At 31.4% G+C, this 22,639-nt stretch overlaps 3 protein-coding genes across 4 annotated transcripts in view; 2 read left to right on the top strand and 1 right to left on the bottom strand.

The window, feature by feature from the left end:
• LOC130987821 (uncharacterized) overlaps nt 1-22,639 on the top strand; it is a 551,243-nt gene that overhangs the window by 56,182 nt on the left and 472,422 nt on the right. The gene's annotated exons all lie outside the window — the stretch shown is intronic.
• Nucleotides 12,573-13,030, bottom strand: LOC130987832 (uncharacterized). Its single transcript, XM_057911532.1, has one exon. The coding sequence runs from the start codon at nt 12,966-12,968 to the stop codon at nt 12,759-12,761; it is 210 nt and encodes a 69-aa protein (XP_057767515.1). The 5' UTR covers nt 12,969-13,030; the 3' UTR covers nt 12,573-12,758.
• LOC130987795 (CBS domain-containing protein CBSCBSPB5-like) lies at nt 14,898-19,674 on the top strand. Of its 2 annotated transcripts, none has more exons than XM_057911474.1 (15): nt 14,898-15,093; nt 15,182-15,390; nt 16,020-16,188; nt 16,273-16,405; nt 16,492-16,662; nt 16,744-16,825; nt 16,932-17,045; nt 17,159-17,225; nt 17,307-17,412; nt 17,543-17,601; nt 17,685-17,788; nt 17,872-18,002; nt 18,520-18,605; nt 18,682-18,771; nt 19,220-19,674. In XM_057911474.1, the coding sequence occupies exons 2-15, from the start codon at nt 15,212-15,214 to the stop codon at nt 19,400-19,402; spliced, it is 1,674 nt and encodes a 557-aa protein (XP_057767457.1). In that variant the 5' UTR covers nt 14,898-15,093; nt 15,182-15,211; the 3' UTR covers nt 19,403-19,674. The 2 variants fall into 2 exon arrangements, with proteins under 2 accessions (XP_057767457.1, XP_057767456.1); XM_057911473.1 differs by having other exon boundaries at nt 16,014-16,188.

Genomic DNA, 22,639 nt, shown 5'->3' with positions numbered 1-22,639 from the left:
AAATCCTGGACGAATAACAAATTTCTGTGGAAGAAGGATAATATTTATAGGAAATAAAAATAAAGGAAATAGTTAAACCATATGTATACCTTGATTTAGGGTTTTATAAGTTGAGCAGCAGCAATGAATGAACGAAACGTAGCACATTAAGAAAATAAGTGCCATAGATAGGATCTCGACACGTCTCCACTATTCATGATCGATTGACTGATTGATTGAATGAGAGCTAGGATTGGACGTGTTGGGTTCCAACGTAACTTATATTTGACTCACTACATAAATAAATAATTACTTATTTGTGTGTGAAATTATGGTTATTTGAATGGCTTTACAAATTATTTTTGTACTCTTTATTGGAAAAACAGGTTGGAGCATTTTGAAGACAAAATCAACTTTTGTGATCATGTCTAATTTTAATTCTTATCTCGACATTTTGACTTATAGTGATCAACATAAGGTTAAGAATTCTTCACCATTACAAGATTATAAATTGTATTCCCTCCGTTCCATTAGTAGTTTCGCACTTTCTTTTTTGGACTGTCTCATTAATTAGTAGTACTGTCTCATTTCCTTTATGATACTATTCTCTCTTTCTCTATATATACCTAATATTTAAATAATTTCCACCAACCCACTTTATCTACTTTCTACACACTTTGTAATTTCCGTGTCCAAAGGAAATGAGACACTACTAATGGAACGGAGGGAGTAATATATTTGTAATGATTATTTTAAAAAGAAAGGTTCAATGTCACTTATTGTCCATCATTTTCATGTTTTCTCAAAAATATCTTATTGTAAAAGTATTGATAATATATAGTATAATAGACATGTTTATAGCTAGCTAGTGTTAGAACTTAGAACGATATCGACTCCCCTTTCGTTGACATGTGGTTTAATTTGTTTCTTTCCTTTTAGTGGAGTGTAAATTAGTTTGCTAGTATTATTCATTCAACTACAAGCTCTCGAATCATAGTCAATTGTTGGAGAAAAAAAAGAATTGGTTTATCATTTACATTCATTAAAATTTACGATTTTAAAGAAATTGAGAGCATGAGAAACCAAACTATATATTAAACCAATCTCATTTATTTTAATTGCATCGTGTATACTTTGGTAACACTTTGAGCTGCATGCATGCTTTTGAATATTCTTGGTCTTATCTTTAACCAGATTGATGTGGTGGTGAGACAAAGTGAGATAATATATTGCTTTTATATTAATGTCGAATATTTTTATATATAAGATAATTAAGTAATTAAGCATATGTTAAAGACACTTTTGATTCCACGTCGATTTGATAATGATCATTTTTAATATATAAATTTGGAGTACCCTCTTTTCTTATGAGGCCTTTTATGGAGATGATGGATCCAATTCTAATATGGTATCAGTGCAGGTCCAAATTCGATGTGATTTGTCTGTTGTGCACGTTATAGTAGCCGATGAGTTATATCGACCTATACGTGCAGGGACGTGTTAAAGCCATCCTTTCTGTTCCACATCGACTTGATAATGACCATGTCTTCAATATATAAATCTGTAATACTCTCTCCTCTTATAAGACATTTTAAGGGGATGATGAACTCAATTCTAATATGGTATCAAAGTTGGTCCAAATTCGATGTGGTTTGTCTATTATGCACGTTATAATAGTCGATGAGTCATATCGACCTACATGTGCGAGGACATGTTGAAGCCACCTTTTGTGTCCCACATCAACTTGGCATGCGATATTGATCTTGTCTTCAATATATAAGTTTGGAGTATCATCTCCCCTTATGAATGTGTGGGGACGTGTTGAAGCCACTTAATCTGTTCCACATCAACTTGATATTATATTGATCTTGTCTTCAGTATATAAGTTTGGAGTACTCTCTCTCTTTACGATTGATGAACCCAATTCAATAACTTACATAGATTTTTTTTTTCTCGTTGTTCTAGAACAGTAAGAATTAATTAATTTTTTTTATCTAAAAATGAAAATTAAGAATTTACAATAATGGTTTTTATACAAAGTGAGTTAACTTGACAAGTTGAGTATATATATATAGAAGGGCTAAAATAAGAGCATTTCTTAAGATATAAAATAAGAATCATTTTCAGCCCTTAGATCATCAAGATATACGGTTGATTCGTAATCCTATTGGATGGATTTATGGTCCTAAGTTCGAATCCCAAAGGTAGCAAAAAATTAATTTTCACAATTCATATATTTATATAACGAATTCATACGTATTCTACATAAAATTCATATATTAAAAATTGCTCTTATTTCTTATTTTAAGATGTGCTCTCACGGTAGCCCACCCATATATATATATATATATATATATATATATATATAGACACACAATAGGTCTACGAATATATTCATGAAATATGAGCTAATTAATTATTGATGACCTAGAGCAGCTGAAATACAGAGTCAAAAACACCAAACTTGGTACAGCATTTACGCCATTAAGAGGGTGTTTGGCTGAAGCTTATAAGATGTGTACGTTTTTAAATTAATGAAATAAATTTAGTTACATCCACACATTTAAATAATTTTGTTAAATTTTATTTTATTTTATTTATTAACATAACTGTGCTAGATCTGATCAAATATTATTTTTATCACATAGTATAATATAAGTATGACAATATTTTTGCGACGCCTTTCCTGTAAACTAAATAATTTTGTTAAATAAATTTTATTTTATTTATTCACATAACTGTGCTAGATCTGATCAAATATTATTTTTATCACATATAATATAAGTATGACAATATTTTTGCGACGCCTTTCCTGTAAACTAAATTCAAGTGTGTGAACATGAAAATTTTGGTGATCAAGTGGCAAGTGGTCTTAACTCTATTTATGGAATCCCCTATGGTAGCTAGGGGCACCCAATTAATATAAAGAAGTGATATGTGGATCTCTGTCTCTTAGTCTGATAAATATAATTTTTGAAGGAAGTGATACTCGTTTTAATAATAGCAATTTATTGTATTGTAAATAAAGAAATTTAGAGACTCGTCTAAAAATTATGTTAAATTAAAATGATAGGTCATATATCACTACAAAAAAATCGTAGATTACCGACGGCGAAATGCCGTCGGTAACAAAAGACGGCCGCCGGTAAATAGTGTTACCGGCGGCGTTACCGGCGGCAACTCGCCGTCGCTAAACGGTTCGTCGGCAACTCCATTACCGACGGCGATCGGCCGCCGCCGGCAATTAACGGCGGCTTCGCCGCCGGTATTTCCGCCGTTGAACGGCGGGAGAGTTGCCGGAAAATTACCGACGGCAAATGCCGTCGCTAATTAGCGGCGGCGCCACCGCCGTCGGTAATCTCCACCGGAGCGCCACCGCCGGAGTTGGTCAAGATATTACCGAGGGCAAAATGCCGTCGGTAATTACCGACGGCAATATGCCGTTACCGACGGCATTTTGCCCTAGGTAATATTTTTTTATTTTATTTTTTTTTTATTTTTTTTATTTTTTTTATTTATTTATTTTATTTATTTATTTTATCGTATATCCACAATTTATTTTCGTATTTATACAGTATTGCATAATTTATACGAACTTCCCAGTAGGTCACCCATCTTAGTTGTGCTCTAAGTCAAGCACGCTTAACCTTGAAGTTCTTTTCGAATGATCACCAGTACAGAACACTCGTATTATTGATATATATAGTATCTATTAATTCATTTAAAGTCTACTTCAATATACAATATCATATATATTCATAACCTTAGTATATGTCGAGATAATATCCAAAAAATATTGTTAATTACGGATTGGGCTCGTTTCCGTTCTTATTTTTATATCAGAAAAATATTTATTTATTAATTTATTATTAATTTTCATTTTTTTTTTTTTTTTTTTATCAATCTAGTTTATACACCATAAGTATTTTATCAATCTAGTAAGAATCTTGAATTCTTACTAGAAATATTATCTTAGATTAGTGATGAGTGAATCACTAATCAAATTAACATTTTTAAGTTATAATTATAAGTTTCTTACTAAGAATCTTCAATTCTTAATAATAATATTAGATTATTATTAGATTAATAATAATATTAGTAATAATATTATATTAGTGATGAGTGATGAGTGAATCACTAATCAAATTAACATTCTTAATTTATAATTATAAGATTCTCACTAAGAATCTTGAATTCTTAGTAATAATCTTGGATTAGTGATGATTGATGAGAAAATCACTAAGGTAATTAACATTCTTAAGTTATAATTATAAGATTCTTACTAAGAATCTTGAATTCTTAGTAATAATCTTGGATTAGTGATGATTGATGAGTAAATCACTAAGGTAATTAACATTCTTAAGTTATAATTGTAAGATTCTTACTAAGAATCTTGAATTCTTAGTAATAATTTTGGATTAGTGATGATTGATGAGTAAATCACTAAGGTAATTAACATTCTTAAGTTATAATTGTAAGATTCTTACTAAGAATCTTGAATTCTTAGTGATTGATGAGTGAATCACTAATCAAATTAACCTTCTTAAGTTATAATTATAAGATTCTCACTAAGAATCTTGAATTCTTAGTAATAATCTTGGATTAGTGATGATTGATGAGGAAATCACTAAGGTAATTAACATTCTTAAGTTATAATTATAAGATTCTTACTAAGAATCTTGAATTCTTAGTAATAATATTAGATTAGTGATGAGTGATGAGTGAATCACTAATCAAATTAACATTATTAAGTTATAATTATAAGATTCTCACTAAGAATCTTGAATTCTTAGTGATTGATGAGTGAATCACTAATCAAATTAACCTTCTTAAGTTATAATTATAAGATTCTCACTAAGAATCTTGAATTCTTAGTAATAATCTTGGATTAGTGATGATTGATGAGGAAATCACTAAGGTAATTAACATTCTTAAGTTATAATTATAAGATTCTTACTAAGAATCTTGAATTCTTAGTAATAATATTAGATTAGTGATGAGTGATGAGTGAATCACTAATCAAATTAACATTATTAAGTTATAATTATAAGATTCTCACTAAGAATCTTGAATTCTTAGTGATTGATGAGTGAATCACTAATCAAATTAACCTTCTTAAGTTATAATTATAAGATTCTCACTAAGAATCTTGAATTCTTAGTAATAATCTTGGATTAGTGATGATTGATGAGGAAATCACTAAGGTAATTAACATTCTTAAGTTATAATTATAAGATTCTTACTAAGAATCTTGAATTCTTAGTAATAATATTAGATTAGTGATGAGTGATGAGTGAATCACTAATCAAATTAACATTATTAAGTTATAATTATAAGATTCTCACTAAGAATCTTGAATTCTTAGTGATTGATGAGTGAATCACTAATCAAATTAACCTTCTTAAGTTATAATTATAAGATTCTCACTAAGAATCTTGAATTCTTAGTAATAATTTTGGATTAGTGATGATTGATGAGAAAATCACTAAGGTAATTAACATTCTTAAGTTATAATTATAAGATTCTTACTAAGAATCTTGAATTCTTAGTAATAATATTAGATTAGTGATGAGTGATGAGTGAATCACTAATCAAATTAACATTATTAAGTTATAATTATAAGATTCTCACTAAGAATCTTGAATTCTTAGTGATTGATGAGTGAATCACTAATCAAATTAACCTTCTTAAGTTATAATTATAAGATTCTCACTAAGAATCTTGAATTCTTAGTAATAATTTTGGATTAGTGATGATTGATGAGAAAATCAGTAAGGTAATTAACATTCTTAAGTTATAATTGTAAGATTCTTACTAAGAATCTTGAATTCTTAGTAATAATAATAGATTAGTGATGAGTGATGAGTGAATCACTAATCAAATTAACATTCTTAAGTTATAATTATAAGATTCTCACTAAGAATGTTGAATTCTTAGTGATTGATGAGTGAATCACTAATCAAATTAACCTTCTTAAGTTATAATTATAAGATTCTCACTAAGAATCTTGAATTCTCAGTAATAATCTTGGATTAGTGATGATTGATGAGTAAATCACTAAGGTAATTAACATTCTTAAGTTATAATTATAAGATTATTACTAAGAATCTTGAATTCTTAGTAATAATCAATGTTTAAATTTTCACTTGTATTTCAATATATATTTAATTTTAATGTTTTTGTATTATTATCTTTGATCAATTTATTAGATGATAATTGAAAAAAAATAAAAAAAAAATAAAAAAATAAAAAAAATAAAAAAAAATAAAAAAAATAAAAATAAATAAAATTAATTACCGAGGGCATTTGCCGTCGGTAATTGGAATTTGCCGTCGGTAATTACCGACGGCAAAATGCCGTCGGTAATTTTGGCCGGACGGCGGTGGTGCTATCGCCGGATGGCACCGGCGGTGGTCATTAGCGGCGGCATTTTGCCCTCGGTAATTACCGACGGCAACTGCCGTCGGTAATAAAATAATATATATTTATATTAATATATATTTAAATTAGCGGCGGCGTAACCGCCGCTAATTAGCGGCGGCCGTTTTGCCGTCGGTAATTCGCCGGTAATAGTCAAAAGGCGGGTCGCCGTTTTTGCCGCCGCCGTGCCGCCGTTACCTACCGACGGCAAAATAGCCGCCGGTAATTTTCGCCGGTAAATACGCGTTTTTTTGTAGTGTATGATAGAATAAGTAAAAAAAAAAAAAAGAAGAAGTTGATATACTAAAGATAATATGTATTGATTTATTGTAAGATAATATCTTTAAATAGAATATGATCTATTTTTTATGGATATATATCTCAAAATGAAAAATTATGATTGTTTTTACAGGACATGGGAGGAGTACTTCGAGGGTGTTTGACTGAGCTTATAAGCCCTCAAAACAGCTTATAAGCTGTTTAAGAGCTTATAAGCTCCTTTAAAGTGTTTGGCAAAATAAGCTCATCAACAACTTATAAGCTCCAAAAATAAACTCCCCAAAAAATAAGTTCCTCTACCCCAACTTATTTTTTATAATCTCATATGCAACAATCTTTTTACAAATATTTTTCTACTATAATTTATTATTTTCATCATATATCATTTAAGTTCATTTTTCTTCGATTTTCTCTCTCTAAAAATTTTTCTCTCTCTCTAGCAAAAAAATTCTGTCTCTAGCTTATAAGTTCAATTATCCAAACACTTTGACAACTAATTATAAGCTCTTAATAATTACATCTTATAAGCTCTTGAAACATCTTATAAGCTCCAAGAACTTATAAGCTTTTTTAAATAAGCTTAGCCAAACACCCTCTTCATATTGTCGAGTTAAGCTCTTTTAGATCATTCACTTTAATTTAGACATAAGATCAATGTTTTTATGAAAATGAACATTTTTAATTACAACTTATATATGTTAGCATTTTTACTACAAATTTGTTTGCGCAAAACTAAACGGGGTTTCGTCACACACTTTCTCCAATTTGCACCATTTAATTTGTAAAATCATGTAATAGTCGTGAAAAGTGTATAACAGTATAAACTGTACTATTATATACTTTTTTTATAATTACACACTTTTTATATTGTTATTACACACTTTTGTGAAAAAAATGTGTATAAAATACAATGTTATACTATTTTCGCGATTATTATACAATTTTGTGAAAATCGTGAATCAATGTATTTTAAATCCATTGTTGCACACTATTTTCGCAAAAGTGTATAATATTTGCAATTTTTTTCTTCTTTTTCTTGATTTTTTTTAAACATCGTTTAAGGTATTTGATACATTTACACCAAAAAATTGTTCGTATTTACAATTTTTTATTTTCATTAATAGTAAATCCCTTTGCTAGATGAAATGGGCTAGAGTAACCATTGTCTCAATTATATATGTGTATTCAAAACTACATATATGAGTTAACATTACAATATATATGCATGTAATGCAATTTTCGCAAAATGCATAATTATATTTATATATACAATACTGCAAGTTTTATACACAACAATATAGTTATCATTAGAAAGTTATCATTAAGATGTTTTCAACGGTACCTTCGAATCGCACATCGAACGTTAAACAATCAAGTTATTGGTTAACGAACTTTTGGAGTCAAGTCAGATTTCAAAAGAATTATGTATTTTTTGACCCAAAAAATAGATTTAGTTAAAAATAAACAAAATTTATGTATAATTCGTGTATTTATAGGCAATTAACCCGTTTTTTTATGATATTATTGTTGCATTAGTTACTGATTTTTTTAGAATTTATACTAAATATAATAATATCAAACATATTTTTTAAAATATTCGATTTTTTGGCTTATCGAAAATCGAAATCGATTAACGGACTCGATAAATAGTTGGTCGAAATCGTAAAATTAAATTCTTGAGTTTTTTTGTAACTTGATTCGTCAAATTATTCCTCGTAGAATTAAAAGCTTGATTCTTCAATCTCCCTCCCGTCGCATTTATTTAATTTTGTTTAATTTGAAACGTTTTATCTCTTTAACTTTTGCTATGAGGTCGACACGTTTGTATGTACGAAGGTCCCCTTTGGTATATATGTTCCAACAGACAAGATAGCCATTATCAGTCCACCCAAAATCTGATGCATAAAGTTCCCCCATTCTCGTACTAGATTCTACTTTGTTTTTTTCTATTCTCCAATTCAAATAATGTGATTGCTATTTGTTGTGACATAATATGATTAAAGAGAACAATCAAATAAAAAATGTAAAGAAGACACAGATGTACGTGGTTCACTAATTTGGCTACATATACAGACAGAGAGGATAACAGATTTTGTTATACGGTTAGGGTTACAGATTATAGAATTCAAGTATATATAGTATTGAGATAAAACACCAAAATTGGGCCTAAAGCCCAAAACTGCATACCGTTTGGCCGGGGGCGTCTCCGCCCCCAGCGAGAACCCCGTACATTTTGATCGAAGTGGGAAATTCAAGACATATCAACAGGGTCGGATTTTGGGGATTATTGTACCACCAATTTTTCCTGAGAAGCGGGAGATTCAAGACATATCAACGCTATTTTTTTTCTGAGAAGTGAAACTAATGAATAAGTCAGTACAATGTTAAGTAAGATAATGTATAGTGTTAAATACAATATTAAAAAAATTAATAAAATTTTCGCTTCCTCCAAAATTCGAATCCGGATATAAAAAAAATCCTCCAAGTAAATATGAGTCATATGATACATTAAATCAAGAGGTTATGGTAAAAAAATACACGAACTTTGAAAAATATTGTAATTTTCACCTGAATTTTCAATTAAGCCAAAAAATACATTAATTTATATTTTTGTTGCAATTTTTTCATCTGGGTTTGACTTTCGGCGAAATTAGAGCTTAGTTAGCATGCAATCTGAACTTCACCTAATATTAGTTTAACTTTGATGATGATGAGTATATAGAAGCTCGAAGGTCTAAGAAGACAAAAATTAATATATTTGACTTAATTTCAACTGTCAACTAAGCTTTAAATCCGTTGAAAGTCAAACTTATGTGAAAATTGCAACAAAAATATAAATTCATGTATTTTTTGGCTTAATTGAAAGTACAGGTGAAAATTGCAATTATTTCAAAGTTCGTGTATTCTTTTTTTGTTGTTGTAACCCCTTAAATCAACACCTGCAAATCAATTTAAGATCCCATAATATATGAGGGATACTATTGGAACCATTCCATATATATATATATATATATATATATATATATATATATATTAGGTGTATAGTAATACTAGGATTAATATAGCTAGCTAGATTAATTGGCCTGATCCAAGATGATAAGATGTGATTTTAATGGTGCATATTGTGGTGGTGCATTCTAATTTTGGATGAAACAGACGCATGCAATTAAGTGGCATGAATATAAAGGGTAAAACATGTCAAGAAAAAAATAATAATTAACCAAAATCATGGTCTAATTTAGATGATTTTATTGCTGATCGGAATTCAACTCCACCTAGTTTGTTTACTTAAGTTCATAAGAAAAGACATGGTGGTCCATATTAGTCTGCTTTGCTCAAGCACATCCATTAATGTTGTTGGAATCAACTTTGTGCCCTTATCCCACTTTTTTCTAAAGTTGAGATGTATTAAGTTGACAATATTCTCAATATTCTACTCTAAAAATTAAGGATATAAACAAAACTAATAGACCTTTTTAATTTTATGTTAGGGCGTATCGACCAAAGTTAAATAAGGTGGACTCCTATGAACAGATTTAACGTTGTCACTTTTTTAATATAATTGACACTTTTCTTTAGGATAATTAAGACTTTCTAGTTTGAAAGGTATACTAACAAATGTCACTTTTCTTCATGTTATATTGTTATGTAGACATCCTTTTTAAGAGTTTTTGCAAAATTTAAAAGAGGGAGAAGTATGAAATAAAGCCTTTTCTACTCTTATTAATTTAGAGTCCTTTATTTTATAGTACTAGTTAAAGTAGCTATTTCAACATTAATTGCGGAGAAGAGGATCAGGGTTGGTCCTGACAAAAATGAGGTACTCGATCGGCTCAAAATTATAAACACAAATAATCATGTGTAATCGGTTGCACCGTGCAACTGATTTTCAGAATTACACTACTTCATTCGGAAAATAACACTTGAACATTTCCAAATGACACTACTTCGACATACTTCAAGTGTCATTTGTATGTCGAAATAGTGTCATTCAGAAACCAGTTCCACGGTGCAATCGATTGTACGTGAGAGTGTCTCAATTATAAAAATGAGCCTCAGTATATTGTTGTGCGTACTACATTGAAAAGTAAAAAAAATGTCCATTACTTATAAAAAATGACTTCGCAATCTAACATTTTTACTTGTAAAATCATGTACGACATCGTTCAAATATATGTTATCTAAAATCTCTTTAAAGGGTGATGAAAACAACTGGTGTTAATTAGGTCTTCTCATGCAATCTTGTATTCTGTGGAATCATCAGGTTGTCAATTTTGTTTGGCATATCATCACCTTTGCAACTTCTATATGGTCTTAATTTCTTCATTGTGGCATAGACTTCACCCAATAGCTTTATTAACATTATATGAGATGATAAACTTAAAAAATTATTTGACAACAAAGAACTTTTTTGCAAGTATTCGACCAATTAATTTGTTAATTCTCAATTAATATGCAGGAATTTCTATGGGTTTGTAACTTTAATTAGCATGCGCAGCCACCTTTCAAATTAACATTTCCAAAAAAAATTAATCATTGGTGAGTTGACCTTACCAAAGTGGTGTTATTGTAATGTTTTAGTTATAGTGTTAAAATTACAAAGTGGGTAAAAGTTCGTGCATTAATTGATATTTAGTCCGTTTAAATAGTAATCGTTTGGTACGCGGCATGAGATAAGGTGTGATATGTTTGACTGAGATATTTTTTACTATATATCATATCAATATCATATTTTATATGATGCATTAAAATAATATATGTTGTTTGGTGTGATATATTATGTATAATAACAATACTTATGATTAAGATTTTATATACCACGTCCACGTTGTATATAATTAAAATCCTTCAAATCAGTATAATATTTTGGAGCTTTTAATTTATAAAGGGCTGTGTGTTTCATATTATTTTTTATCAAACAAAATATTAAGATGTCATGGATATATTATAATACATCATAATCACCCGTACCAAATGAATCCTAAAGAAACTATGAATCTAGTTACATGGAACAACTGACCAAGAGATGAAACCATTCTTTTTTGAGGCCGATGAAATATAATTTTATTAAGGAAAATAGATAAGAAAAGTTAAAATGAGCAGTTTCCTCGTTTGGTAAGATTAATTTCAAATGTTCAATTTTTATTGGATGATTGTGCTTTTTGGCAAAGTGTTTTGCTTTCTATTTTTAAGTTTTTTTTTTCCCTCTCTTTTTTTGTTACGAGAAACGAAATAGTCATGAAACCTTTGAAGCCCATGTAAAGTAAAAATTGTAAATGTATATGTAGAGTCGAGGGCTGCAATGTGAAACAAATTTGACTTCTTTGATTTCTCAAATGCCCATATTTTATGACAATTTAAGAAATTGGAATTTAAATATTTCGGCTTTGTGATTCAATAAAAATTATTTTTGTTTTTTTGGATCGGAACAAAAGTTGGATTTTATATATTGAGTTACATGCTATATTCCACTATTTTTCATATCCTTTTTTTTTTTTTTCTAAACGGCTATTTTTTATATCTTTAATCAGATTGTAGAATTTTTTTTTTATTATTACAAGGATGAGTTAGAAATTATAGCTTCTAATGATGTATGTGTGTTTTTTTTTGGTTTGATAGTATTATCCATGTATATCATTTAAAAACGTTTTTTTTAATCAAAGACTAAATTTCATTAATATGCGCTCCAATATTTTTTGTGTTCATGATAATTAAATTTAGCAAAAATAATGTATATTCATCTTATATTATATTATAGGTGCACTCTAATAACTCAATGATTATTACTCTATTTCATATTGTTATGGATATATATATTGGACAATTTATTAATTCGTGATGAATTTTTTGAAAAATATCAAATCCAACACTACAATCCACATAACACGTGAAAATTGCAAAAATATTGTGGCAAATCTAAAAATTGTCCTTGAAATTACAATATCTCAAATAACAACACCCATAGGAGCTAGATAATGAAGATGCATGCCACAATTTGCTCCATTTAAACAGACTTACAAAAACATATATATAGATGAAAAAATTAGTAAAAAAATATATAATTACATAAATAGAGGTAGCTAGCCCATGTATATGTGAAGACGCAATGCCATAATGAGAATAGTAAAAATTCCAAAAAAAATGAGAGTGTGGATCATGATCGCCTTGCCGTTGGTGGTGAAGTTGCCGAACTCGACGGGTCGGGTACAGCCCGGTATCTGAAACAGGACCCCCGGAGACAGAAGAACGAATAGGAACAACCCGATTAGAATCGGAGCCCAATCCAACATCCTTGCCTCTGCCTTGGATCAATTCCTCCACGATTTTGAAAACGATGCTTTGCTTCGGTTTTAAAGATTTTGAAAAGGGTTTTGTTTCTTTGGTTGGAGGGAACGGATCTTCATTGCTTTGGATCTAGGGTTCTAAGATGCTCACGATTACTACTTTAAATTAACATCTTCGCCTTTTTATCTTAACTAGCATTTGGAAAATATTTTTATACTCCCTCCGTCCACTAATTCACGACTTAGGGGAGGAAATACGAATTTTAAGAAAAAGTGTATTGTTTATTAACTGAGTGGAGAAAGCGACCCAGAAAGTGTATTGTGTATTAGTTGAGTGGAGAAAAAGTGTATTGTTTATTGGGACCCACCAATTAAAAAATATATAAATAATTACTAAAAATGGGTAGGACATGAATTAGCGGACAGACCAAAAAGGAAAGTATGACATGAATTGATGGACGGAGGGAGTATTTTTTCAAATATATAATTGATACCAACTCAATGATCGTATAAAATATTATAAATATAATAAAAAATAATTTTGACTAAATATATTTGATCAGCTAAATATAAGAAAAATACTAAAATAATAAAAATTGATATTATGAAAAAGTAAAAGATTAAGGGGAAAAAACTAAATAGGGAAAAAGATAAGAGATGAGGAAAAAAATACCCCCTCCGTCCCGCCCAAGATGCTACATATTCCTTTTTGGGCCGTCCCAACGAAGATGCTACATTTCTATATTTGACAAAAATAAGGAATTTTAAACACTTAATTAACACTAATTAAGTATTTCTTTATTACATTATCTCTCCTACTTTATCACTTTATTACCTTCTCTTTCTTACTTTATCACTTTATTATTTTCTCTCTCCTACTTTATCACTTTATTATTACACACTTAAAACATTAATCTACAACTCCTTAAAATATAGTATCAATAAAATCTTTGTTTGATTTTTAATTTGATATGCATATCAAATATTTTATAATCGGTCGAATTTCACAATTTTTGAAAATAAATAAAATAAAAAATGAGAATAAAAAGGAAATTAAAGTAAAAAAAATACTAGTTTATAAATGAATTTTTAATTTTATTATAATAAAAAAAACACCAATCAATTTTAAAATTGACTTCAAACTGAAAGTTGTCTTTTTAATATATTATAAATTTTGATATTTTATCTATTTTATAGTTTTTTTTTAATTGAATCCAAAACCTCTTATAAAAGAGAGTCTTTGAGTATCACAGCTTTACCACTTAAGCTACCCCTCATTGAGATCTACTTTAGAGTTATAATCATATATTATGTCGTTTCCCAAGTCATATACTCGTTTGCTAGGGATGGTAATATCTCCACAACACGTCAATTAATATCATATAAATTATTTTTATAAGGCCCAACTAAGAAAATTATTATACAGGGCCCATGTAATAGCTGAATCATGGTTTACATTTTTTACTATAGCCCAAGAGAATATATATTACACAGTCTACAATTACAAAAATGCATTAATCAACTCACAAAGGAAAAGTGCATTAATTTCTTACAAAAGTTGATCTACTTGTATTGACATCTTAAAATTTTATCAGAGAGCAATATAAGTAATAAATGTGACATACGTAACTAATTTTCCACAGCATAGTAATTGATAAAATGGCCGTAGTAATTGATTTATCGTTGATGAAAAAGACATTTTATTTTGATATACAATTATATGATTAATAATGTAATCAAAATTTTAAACAAAATACTCATAAAATCCAAATACTTACATTACTACAGAAACACTAGCATAACCGATAACTTAAAATACCGACAGTATTTAATTATTAATTATTATTTTTTTAGAAAGTTTAGAAAGTAGAACATTTGCAAAGAAATTAATGCATATTAAAAAAACAACATTTTTTTTAAGAAAAAGAAATCTTCTCCTTTCATGCATCATCATGAAACAATTCCCAACAAACTAAACAACCAAACTAATTCCCAGAAACAATAAACAAAACCAAAAAAATAAAAATAAAAATAAAAGAAAGAAAAAGAAAAATAATTTCCATCATCAAGCCTGCCTCTTTGGCTCGTAGCAATCGCCATTTTCACGGTTAATACACCTTGCTCACGCCTGGTAATTTCAATCCATTTTGCATGCATGCAATCCTTTCGATCCCGATTTCATCGTCGGTTTTGAATTTCACCAATTGTTGAATCTGTAGGAGGAGGTGAGTTATTGTTAATCGTAAGTGATGACGAGTCAAGGGGGATTATCATCGTCGACGAAGAGAAGCTTGTCATCGTTGATTATGCATTCGCCGTCTCAGGGCAGGAAGAAATCCGCCGCCGCCTCCGAAGGCGGCGGAGCTTTCTTGGGCTCTCCCTCTCACCGCAAATCGCAATCTCTGTCTCTCTCCACTCCCCGCTCCATGTATAATTCTCTTTTTATTTATTTATTTGCGTTTTTCGATTATTCTTCTAATCCAAACTTGCATTGCTTGTGTGTTTTGCCACAAAATGTCAATTGATAAAATTTGTGGTTGAGGAATATAAGATCAGATTCGTTTCATATTTAACCTGCAATTTCGATTCTTTGCTTTCGATCTCTGTATTATATCTGAGATGGAGAAGTTTTAGTATGTATTTGTGCTTGAGATTTTGATTCTTTTTCCTTTTCATGTTCATATCAAGCATTAAGGTAAGTTTTGATATACTCAGTTTCTCTTAATTATTTATAGCTAAAAGGTAAAAGAATAAAAGTTTGAACCATTTTCAATGGAGATAAAGATTTTAGAGTGCATTTCTTATTATCTAGCTTAGGATGTTCAGAGATATGAATTGTAAAACCCAAACATTATGCATTAGGAAGTAAACACTCGAAATCGCTTCAGTTTGTTAGCATTGTTCTATGCAACTTCGAAGAGGGGAGAGTCTTGTGGGTTGTGTCAGACAGTCTAACGGGGTCGAGATGTTTGGTAGTTAGTCTTTGGTTTGAAGAAAAGCATGCCATATATAGTTAGTGTGGTAAGTACTAAAGCATTAATGTGATGCTAGCAACAGGGCATTGTCAGGGGAGAGAACGGTGAAGAGACTGCGTCTGTCTCGAGCCGTGACAGTACCTGAAACAACGAGTATCAAAGAAGCTTGTCAGCGGATGGCTGCAAGAAGAGTTGATGCTTTATTGCTCACTGATTCTAATGCATTGCTCTGTGGAATCCTCACAGACAAGGTATCATCAATGCCTCCTATTATTGCTTCTTTTTCCTTTCCTAATTTGATAGTCATCATACGATTTGGATTTGTGTTAATGAAGGATATAGCTACAAGAGTCATAGCTCGAGAGCTCAATATGGATGAAACGCCTGCTTCCAAGGTTATGACCAGGAACCCCGTCTTTGTCCTGTCCGACACTCTTGCTGTCGAAGCCCTCCAAAAGATGGTCCAAGGTAGATATCTCGAGTGGATTGGCCCGACTAGCATATTTCTAAAACTCATGATGTCATCTCTTCCAAACTGTGATGTTTGTGGACAGGAAAGTTTAGACATCTACCTGTTGTCGAAAATGGTGAAGTGATTGCTCTGCTTGACATTACCAAATGCTTGTATGATGCCATCGCCCGTTTGGAGCGTGCAGCAGAGAAGGGAAAGGCCATTGCAGCTGCTGTTGAAGGTGTTGAGAAGCAATGGGGCACCTCAGCCTCTGGTTAGTCCTTCGTCTTCATTTCACAACCAAACCTCGTTTCAAATTCAAGATTCGATTGATGCTTGTTTCTGTAATTTGCAGGCCCCGGCCCCAACACCTTCGTTGAGACACTTCGAGAGCGATTTAAGCCCTCCTTGTCCACCATAATTTCTGAGAATACAAAGTAGGTAATATCTTCACTTGTACTAATTCTTTATGCCAATGTTATGTATGACATTTAATTAAAAGGTAAGAAGTTTCTTATTCTTTTCTTATTTTATGATGATTAGGATTGCTACAGTCGATCAAACTGACACTGTCGTAGCTGCTGCGAAAAGGATGCACGAGCAACGAGCAAGCTGCGCCGTTGTAACAGTTGATAACAAACCTCATGGAATTCTAACGTGAGCTACATGTCCAAAAATTGCTTGATTAACTCAGATATATATATGCATTATAAACTATGTGAATTTCACTCTTTCTTGCACTTTTTTTTGTACTTGACATTTCCTCTTAGCTCGAGAGATATCGTGCGGAGAGTCATAGCTCTCAATCTTCCACCAGAAACCACCCTAGTGGAGAAGGTACACATATACATGCTTTAAACTTTTAATATTTCTGCAATGGATGAATTAATCAACGAGTAATTTGAGTTGCATATATAGGTGATGACTGCAAATCCAGAATGTTCTTCAATTGATTCTTCTATAGTAGAGGCTCTTCATAGCATGCATGAAGGGAAGTATATGCACCTTCTAGTTGTCGATAAAGGTAGATACGCCCCTCCTTGTTTTGATCAAAGCTTATACAAGTACTTTTTCCTGCGTATCGTTGGATGATTGTCGTAAAATACACCCCTCGTTTAAACAAGCGCTCTAATCTCACGAGCGCGATGATGCAGATGGGGTGCTTGTAACTGTCATCGATGTGCTCAATATAACGCATGCGGCTGTAACCACTGTAAGTCGAAGTTTACTAATGCCAAAAAAAATGGTGAACTAATGAACTCTTTTGCATATGTTCAAAACTTGTGTTTTTCACAGGTTGGTAGTGCTGGACTTAACAATGAAGCTGCAAGCAGCATGATTCAGAACTTCTGGGACAATGCAATGGCGCTAAGCCCCGACGACGACGATGAGAACCGGAGGTACGTGCATCGTCACCGTCAGATCTCTTAGAATTTTCTTGTTGATGATGTGTTGCTGATTTTTTTTGCATATGTTTTGTAAGTGTGGCTTCGTTGAAGATGCAATCTGAGGGAGGGGAGACGGCTCTCTTCCTTCAGCAATCTTCTTCCACTGCCAACATTTTTGCTTTCAAGATTCAAGACAAGAAAGGAAGAATGCATAGGTTCATTTGCGGTGCGTTTTTCCTTCTACTCCTCTACAAAACAAGCAGTATACACCCATTCTGAAAGATAAAATCTAAAAACTAATTATACTCATTTAGGACCTTTTTATCCTTATGTCGAGCATTAGTGTATTTTGCTCCGATACTCGACCACTGATGCTCGATTGTTCAACTCGCAATAGTCGAGTGTGTTGAGTACTAGTGTATTTTCTAAGAATGCTTAACCACTAATGCTCGATTGCTCGACTCGCAGTGGTCGAGCATGTCAAGCATTAGTATATTTACCACTAACGCTTGACTCGCATAGGTCGAGCATTAATGTATTTACCACAAATACACTAGCATATCGAACTATAATGCATTTACCACTAATGCTCGCGACATGCTCAATTTGCATTGGTCGAGCGCGTCGAGCAAAGTTCGCGATTTCGGCAAAATTTGTGATTTAAGTAACAGTAACTTTGTCCCTTCAAGCTCAAAAGAAAAAGAGAGCCTAATTTTTCTTTCCTTGTGGTGTTCGAATTTCAGATACACACAGCATGACTGAGCTGATGACAGCAATCCTTCAGAGAGTAGGAGCTGAGATCGATCGCAACAACCTTCCACAGATTCTGGTACACTTAAGCTCCATCTCTCACTACATCTCTCTAACTTTCTCACACTTCAAAAACTCATTCTCATCTATGGCAGTACGAAGACGAAGACAAGGACAAAGTCGTCCTCGCATCCGACAACGACCTCGTCGCAGCCGTGCACCACGCAAGGCTGGTCGGCTGGAAGGTAACACCTCGTCGTTTAATGAATTCTGTATAGCGACTGCAAGTATCTATAGAAAACTATATTAAACCACCACACCAAAATTGTCTAGCAGTAGCTAGCATGATTTTAGTCTCACTAAGAGAGTTTACGTCCGTCGCAAATTCTTTCTCGGCCAACTTTCTTGAGTTGTATGATGTGTCCGTCGCAAGTTGATACTAGCAACGGAATTTTCTGTCGCTATACTTAACTTCTACAACAAAATTATCTAGCAGTGACAGGATTTTAAGTCTCACTGAGAGAAGCATCATATAAATTTTGCTAAATCTTTAGGCGCAATAAAAATTGTGCCATTATTAGGACATTTTTGTTGTAGTGCGTCAGATGGAGTTTATAGCGACGAAATTTTCCGTTGCTAAATAGCATGTTTTTTGGTAATGTGTACTAATGAAATCCACATTGACGGCGGCAGGGATTAAGGCTACATTTAGACTACTCGGGAACGCCGCGGCATCGCCAAAGGGCGTCCGACTCAGGAAGCATGCGGTACGCTCAACGTGATGCATCGTCTCAATCGTACGGTGGCCTTGCAGCCGGAGCGGTTCTAGTCGCCGCTTTAGGCGTCTACGCAGTGTTGAGGCGAACTCGAAGCTGATAAATTGATTTGATTTTTTTTTTTTTTTTGTATTCTTGCTGGAAGCATAGAACTATATATGCATGAAAATTAAACTGAGTTATATATGCTGCAGCCTCATTGATATATGATATTTCGTGATGGAAATATTTGGATTTAGTTAGATACATTTTATTGTATCTTTTTTGTAATAGGGAGTTGTCTTTGAATGTGTGAATTGGAGATATCATGGGATGGCTTCCTTAATGTAAACTGGAACATGATATCTATGCAATTATGCACTGCTTTGCTTCTATTTTGTCACTTTTTGAACATGTCTCTCATCATAAGTATTATTTTTCTAACTAACTAGATTGATTGTGATAGATGGAGATCGATTGAACTTGGTTTTATTTATTTATTAGATATCAATATAATGTTTGATAAAATATATAAAAAAAATGTGTTACACCATCACGCATCACAAGTATGAAATAAAATTAAAAAGATATGAATTATTAAATGCTATAAGTATATATTCCACCTTTATTATGCATAGTAAACGATTCCTTATGATGTAATGCTTAAACTAGTTTACAATATGATAGTAACGTAAAACTTGTGCAATCAACATATTATGTGTAGGCATATAGTCGAACACAAGGAAGTCAGAGTTCCAATAAAATACTATCTTCGTTTTATAATAATTGTTCTAGTTTGTTTCGATTCGAGAATTTAGAGGAGTATGATTAAAGACAAAAAAAAAAAAAAAAAATAGTGGAGCTGTAACTTTTGCAAATGCAATTACTTTCTTTTTCTTTGGCAATACATTGTCCTTTTCTTTTTCATATGCTCTGCACACATCACGATTCACAATAATTTCGTCATTATAAAGGCAAAATAGACAACATTACATTATTACATTATTGGAGATTGGATAATAAAGTGAAAGGAGATGGGGAATTTCCACAATTATCGTCTTGATCACGTGGTGTCCACTATCTATAAAAGTTTTTTATTTTCTTCTTTAAAAGCCACACTTTTTTTTTTTTTTTTTGCGATTTCGTCCCTCCAATTTTTTTCGATCGTCGGAGTGTTAACTTGGAGCTTACATAAATTAGTAAAGATGATATCGTTTTTGTGAGGCCTAAACGATGTCGTTTCGTACAATTTCAATTAATTTTTTTTCCAAATTATAAAGAAATTGTATCATATATGTGTTTTGCACCATAATTTTCAACATTCAGCAATTTTATAGAAAACGTCGTAACATGAATATTATGTGACAAACTAATCCACGTAAACTCCAACTCAATAATTCGATAACCGAAAAAAAAAATTGGGGGGACGAAATTGCAAAAAATGAAAAGATGGTGATTTAATTTGTCACACTTCAAAAGTCACGTTAAAATTACAAATTCAAAATAGTTTGTGATTTTACTTGCTAAAAGCCCTTTTCATAATTTTGAATTCCCTAAATATTTGGTATTAAATTAAAAAAGTTTATCACCTTCGTCGATTCATCACTTAAAACAATTTTAATTTGGATAAATGATTGTTTTTACCATTTCTAAAGCAATAAAAAAAAATCAATATAAAAAAATATAAAAATTATTTATTTTGAGTTTGAAATGATAAAATTATCCTTATTTAAATCGCAAACTTTGCTCCACACACTCGACCAATGCAAATCGAGCATTAGTGGTAAATGCACTAAAACTCGACATTTTGTCGAGCATTAGTGTATTTGTGGTAACTAGATTAATGTTCGATCTCTGCTAGTCGAGCATTAATGGTAAATATACTAATGTTCGTCATGCTTGACCATTGCGAGTCGAGCATTCTTAGAAAATGTATTAATGCTTGTCATATTCGACCATTGCGAGTCGAATAATCGAGAATCAATATAAAATACATTAATATTTGACATAAAGATAAAAGGTCTTAAATTAATATAATTTACATAATAAATAGTTTTGTGTTAATAGGGGAATCTACCCACATCTATAATATGTCTTGCAAAATTACCCACTTTCAAAGTCAAAGACCGAAAAGCAAGTTTGATGGTGATGGGTTGCTTGGTTTTTTGTGTAAAAGTTGATGATGATGGAAATTGTGTAAGAGTTGTGTAAGAAAACAGTTAAAATTGGTACAAAATGTGAGAAAATGTCAACTCACGTCACTTTCATGCATTATAAGATTAAATAGATTTGCAAATTTATAATAAATTAGGGGACGTTTGTATGTTACAAACATTGATAAGAAGGCCAAAAAAATCACAAATATGTCAATTCTTAAGATTTTTTTTTTTTGAAACCAGTGAACCATGTATCCGCCAGTAATTCGTAGCCGGCCGCAGTAGCCGCTGAAGTTTGTTACTGGCGGCTACTATTCAGCGGCTACTATTTACTGGCGGATACTTGTGTTATTCGCTGCAAATTTTTTTTTTTTTTCATAATTAACATGATTGTGAATTTTTATCCTTCGTGATTTTTTATTGTTACATATGCACCGTTATTTTTAGATTTTTATTTAATTTTACAAGGGAAAATATGAGAGATAGTGAAATATTTACAGTACAAGAAGTATACATGGATGAGAAATATGAGAGATAGTGAATCTGCCAAAATTTGGATTATAGTGGGGGTAATAACACTCACTTTATGCATGATTTGACTACACATAAAATAATAGACTTGCACATAAAATAATAAGAAATTATATACCAATTATTTTGAAATTCATATATTCGGAAATGAAATAATATTCTATAGCCAAAAAGTAAAGTATCCGCCATTAAATTATTTTCTTTATCAGTAGCCGCTAATAAAACATATATGGCGGCTACTGGGTCTTTTGTACGATTTTCTGGCGGATACTGGGCATGTGAGGCAGAAAATATTATTTTATGCATGTGTGAGGTGACATGCAATAATAGATTGAAGCCGTATTGAATGAACACTACACTTCACGTGAAACGTTTGTAAGGAATCAAGTTTAGTCCTTATAAGGCTGCATTTGTGAATGACCAAAACACAAATTGAAATACTCACCTTGAATTTCAGAAATTCAGGCATACTCTAAAGATTTGAGTGGTTTTGTGCGAGAGCAGGCAATTTGTGTTGAATTTCAGCCCGAAAAGGTGATTCTCCTGTATTGTTTGTATAAATGATAGTTTGCATGTTTAATCGTATGTTGTTTTTAACGTTGAGAGCATGTTTTACATTATTTTAATGAATTTCTTTATTATCTGACATTTAAAAGCATTTTAGAGAAATA

The sequence above is a fragment of the Salvia miltiorrhiza genome, chromosome 6 (assembly GCF_028751815.1).
Source record: "Salvia miltiorrhiza cultivar Shanhuang (shh) chromosome 6, IMPLAD_Smil_shh, whole genome shotgun sequence".
Classification (NCBI taxonomy): domain Eukaryota; kingdom Viridiplantae; phylum Streptophyta; class Magnoliopsida; order Lamiales; family Lamiaceae; genus Salvia; species Salvia miltiorrhiza.
Note: the sequence above shows the minus strand (reverse complement) of the source record. Positions and strands in the feature narration are given on the sequence as shown.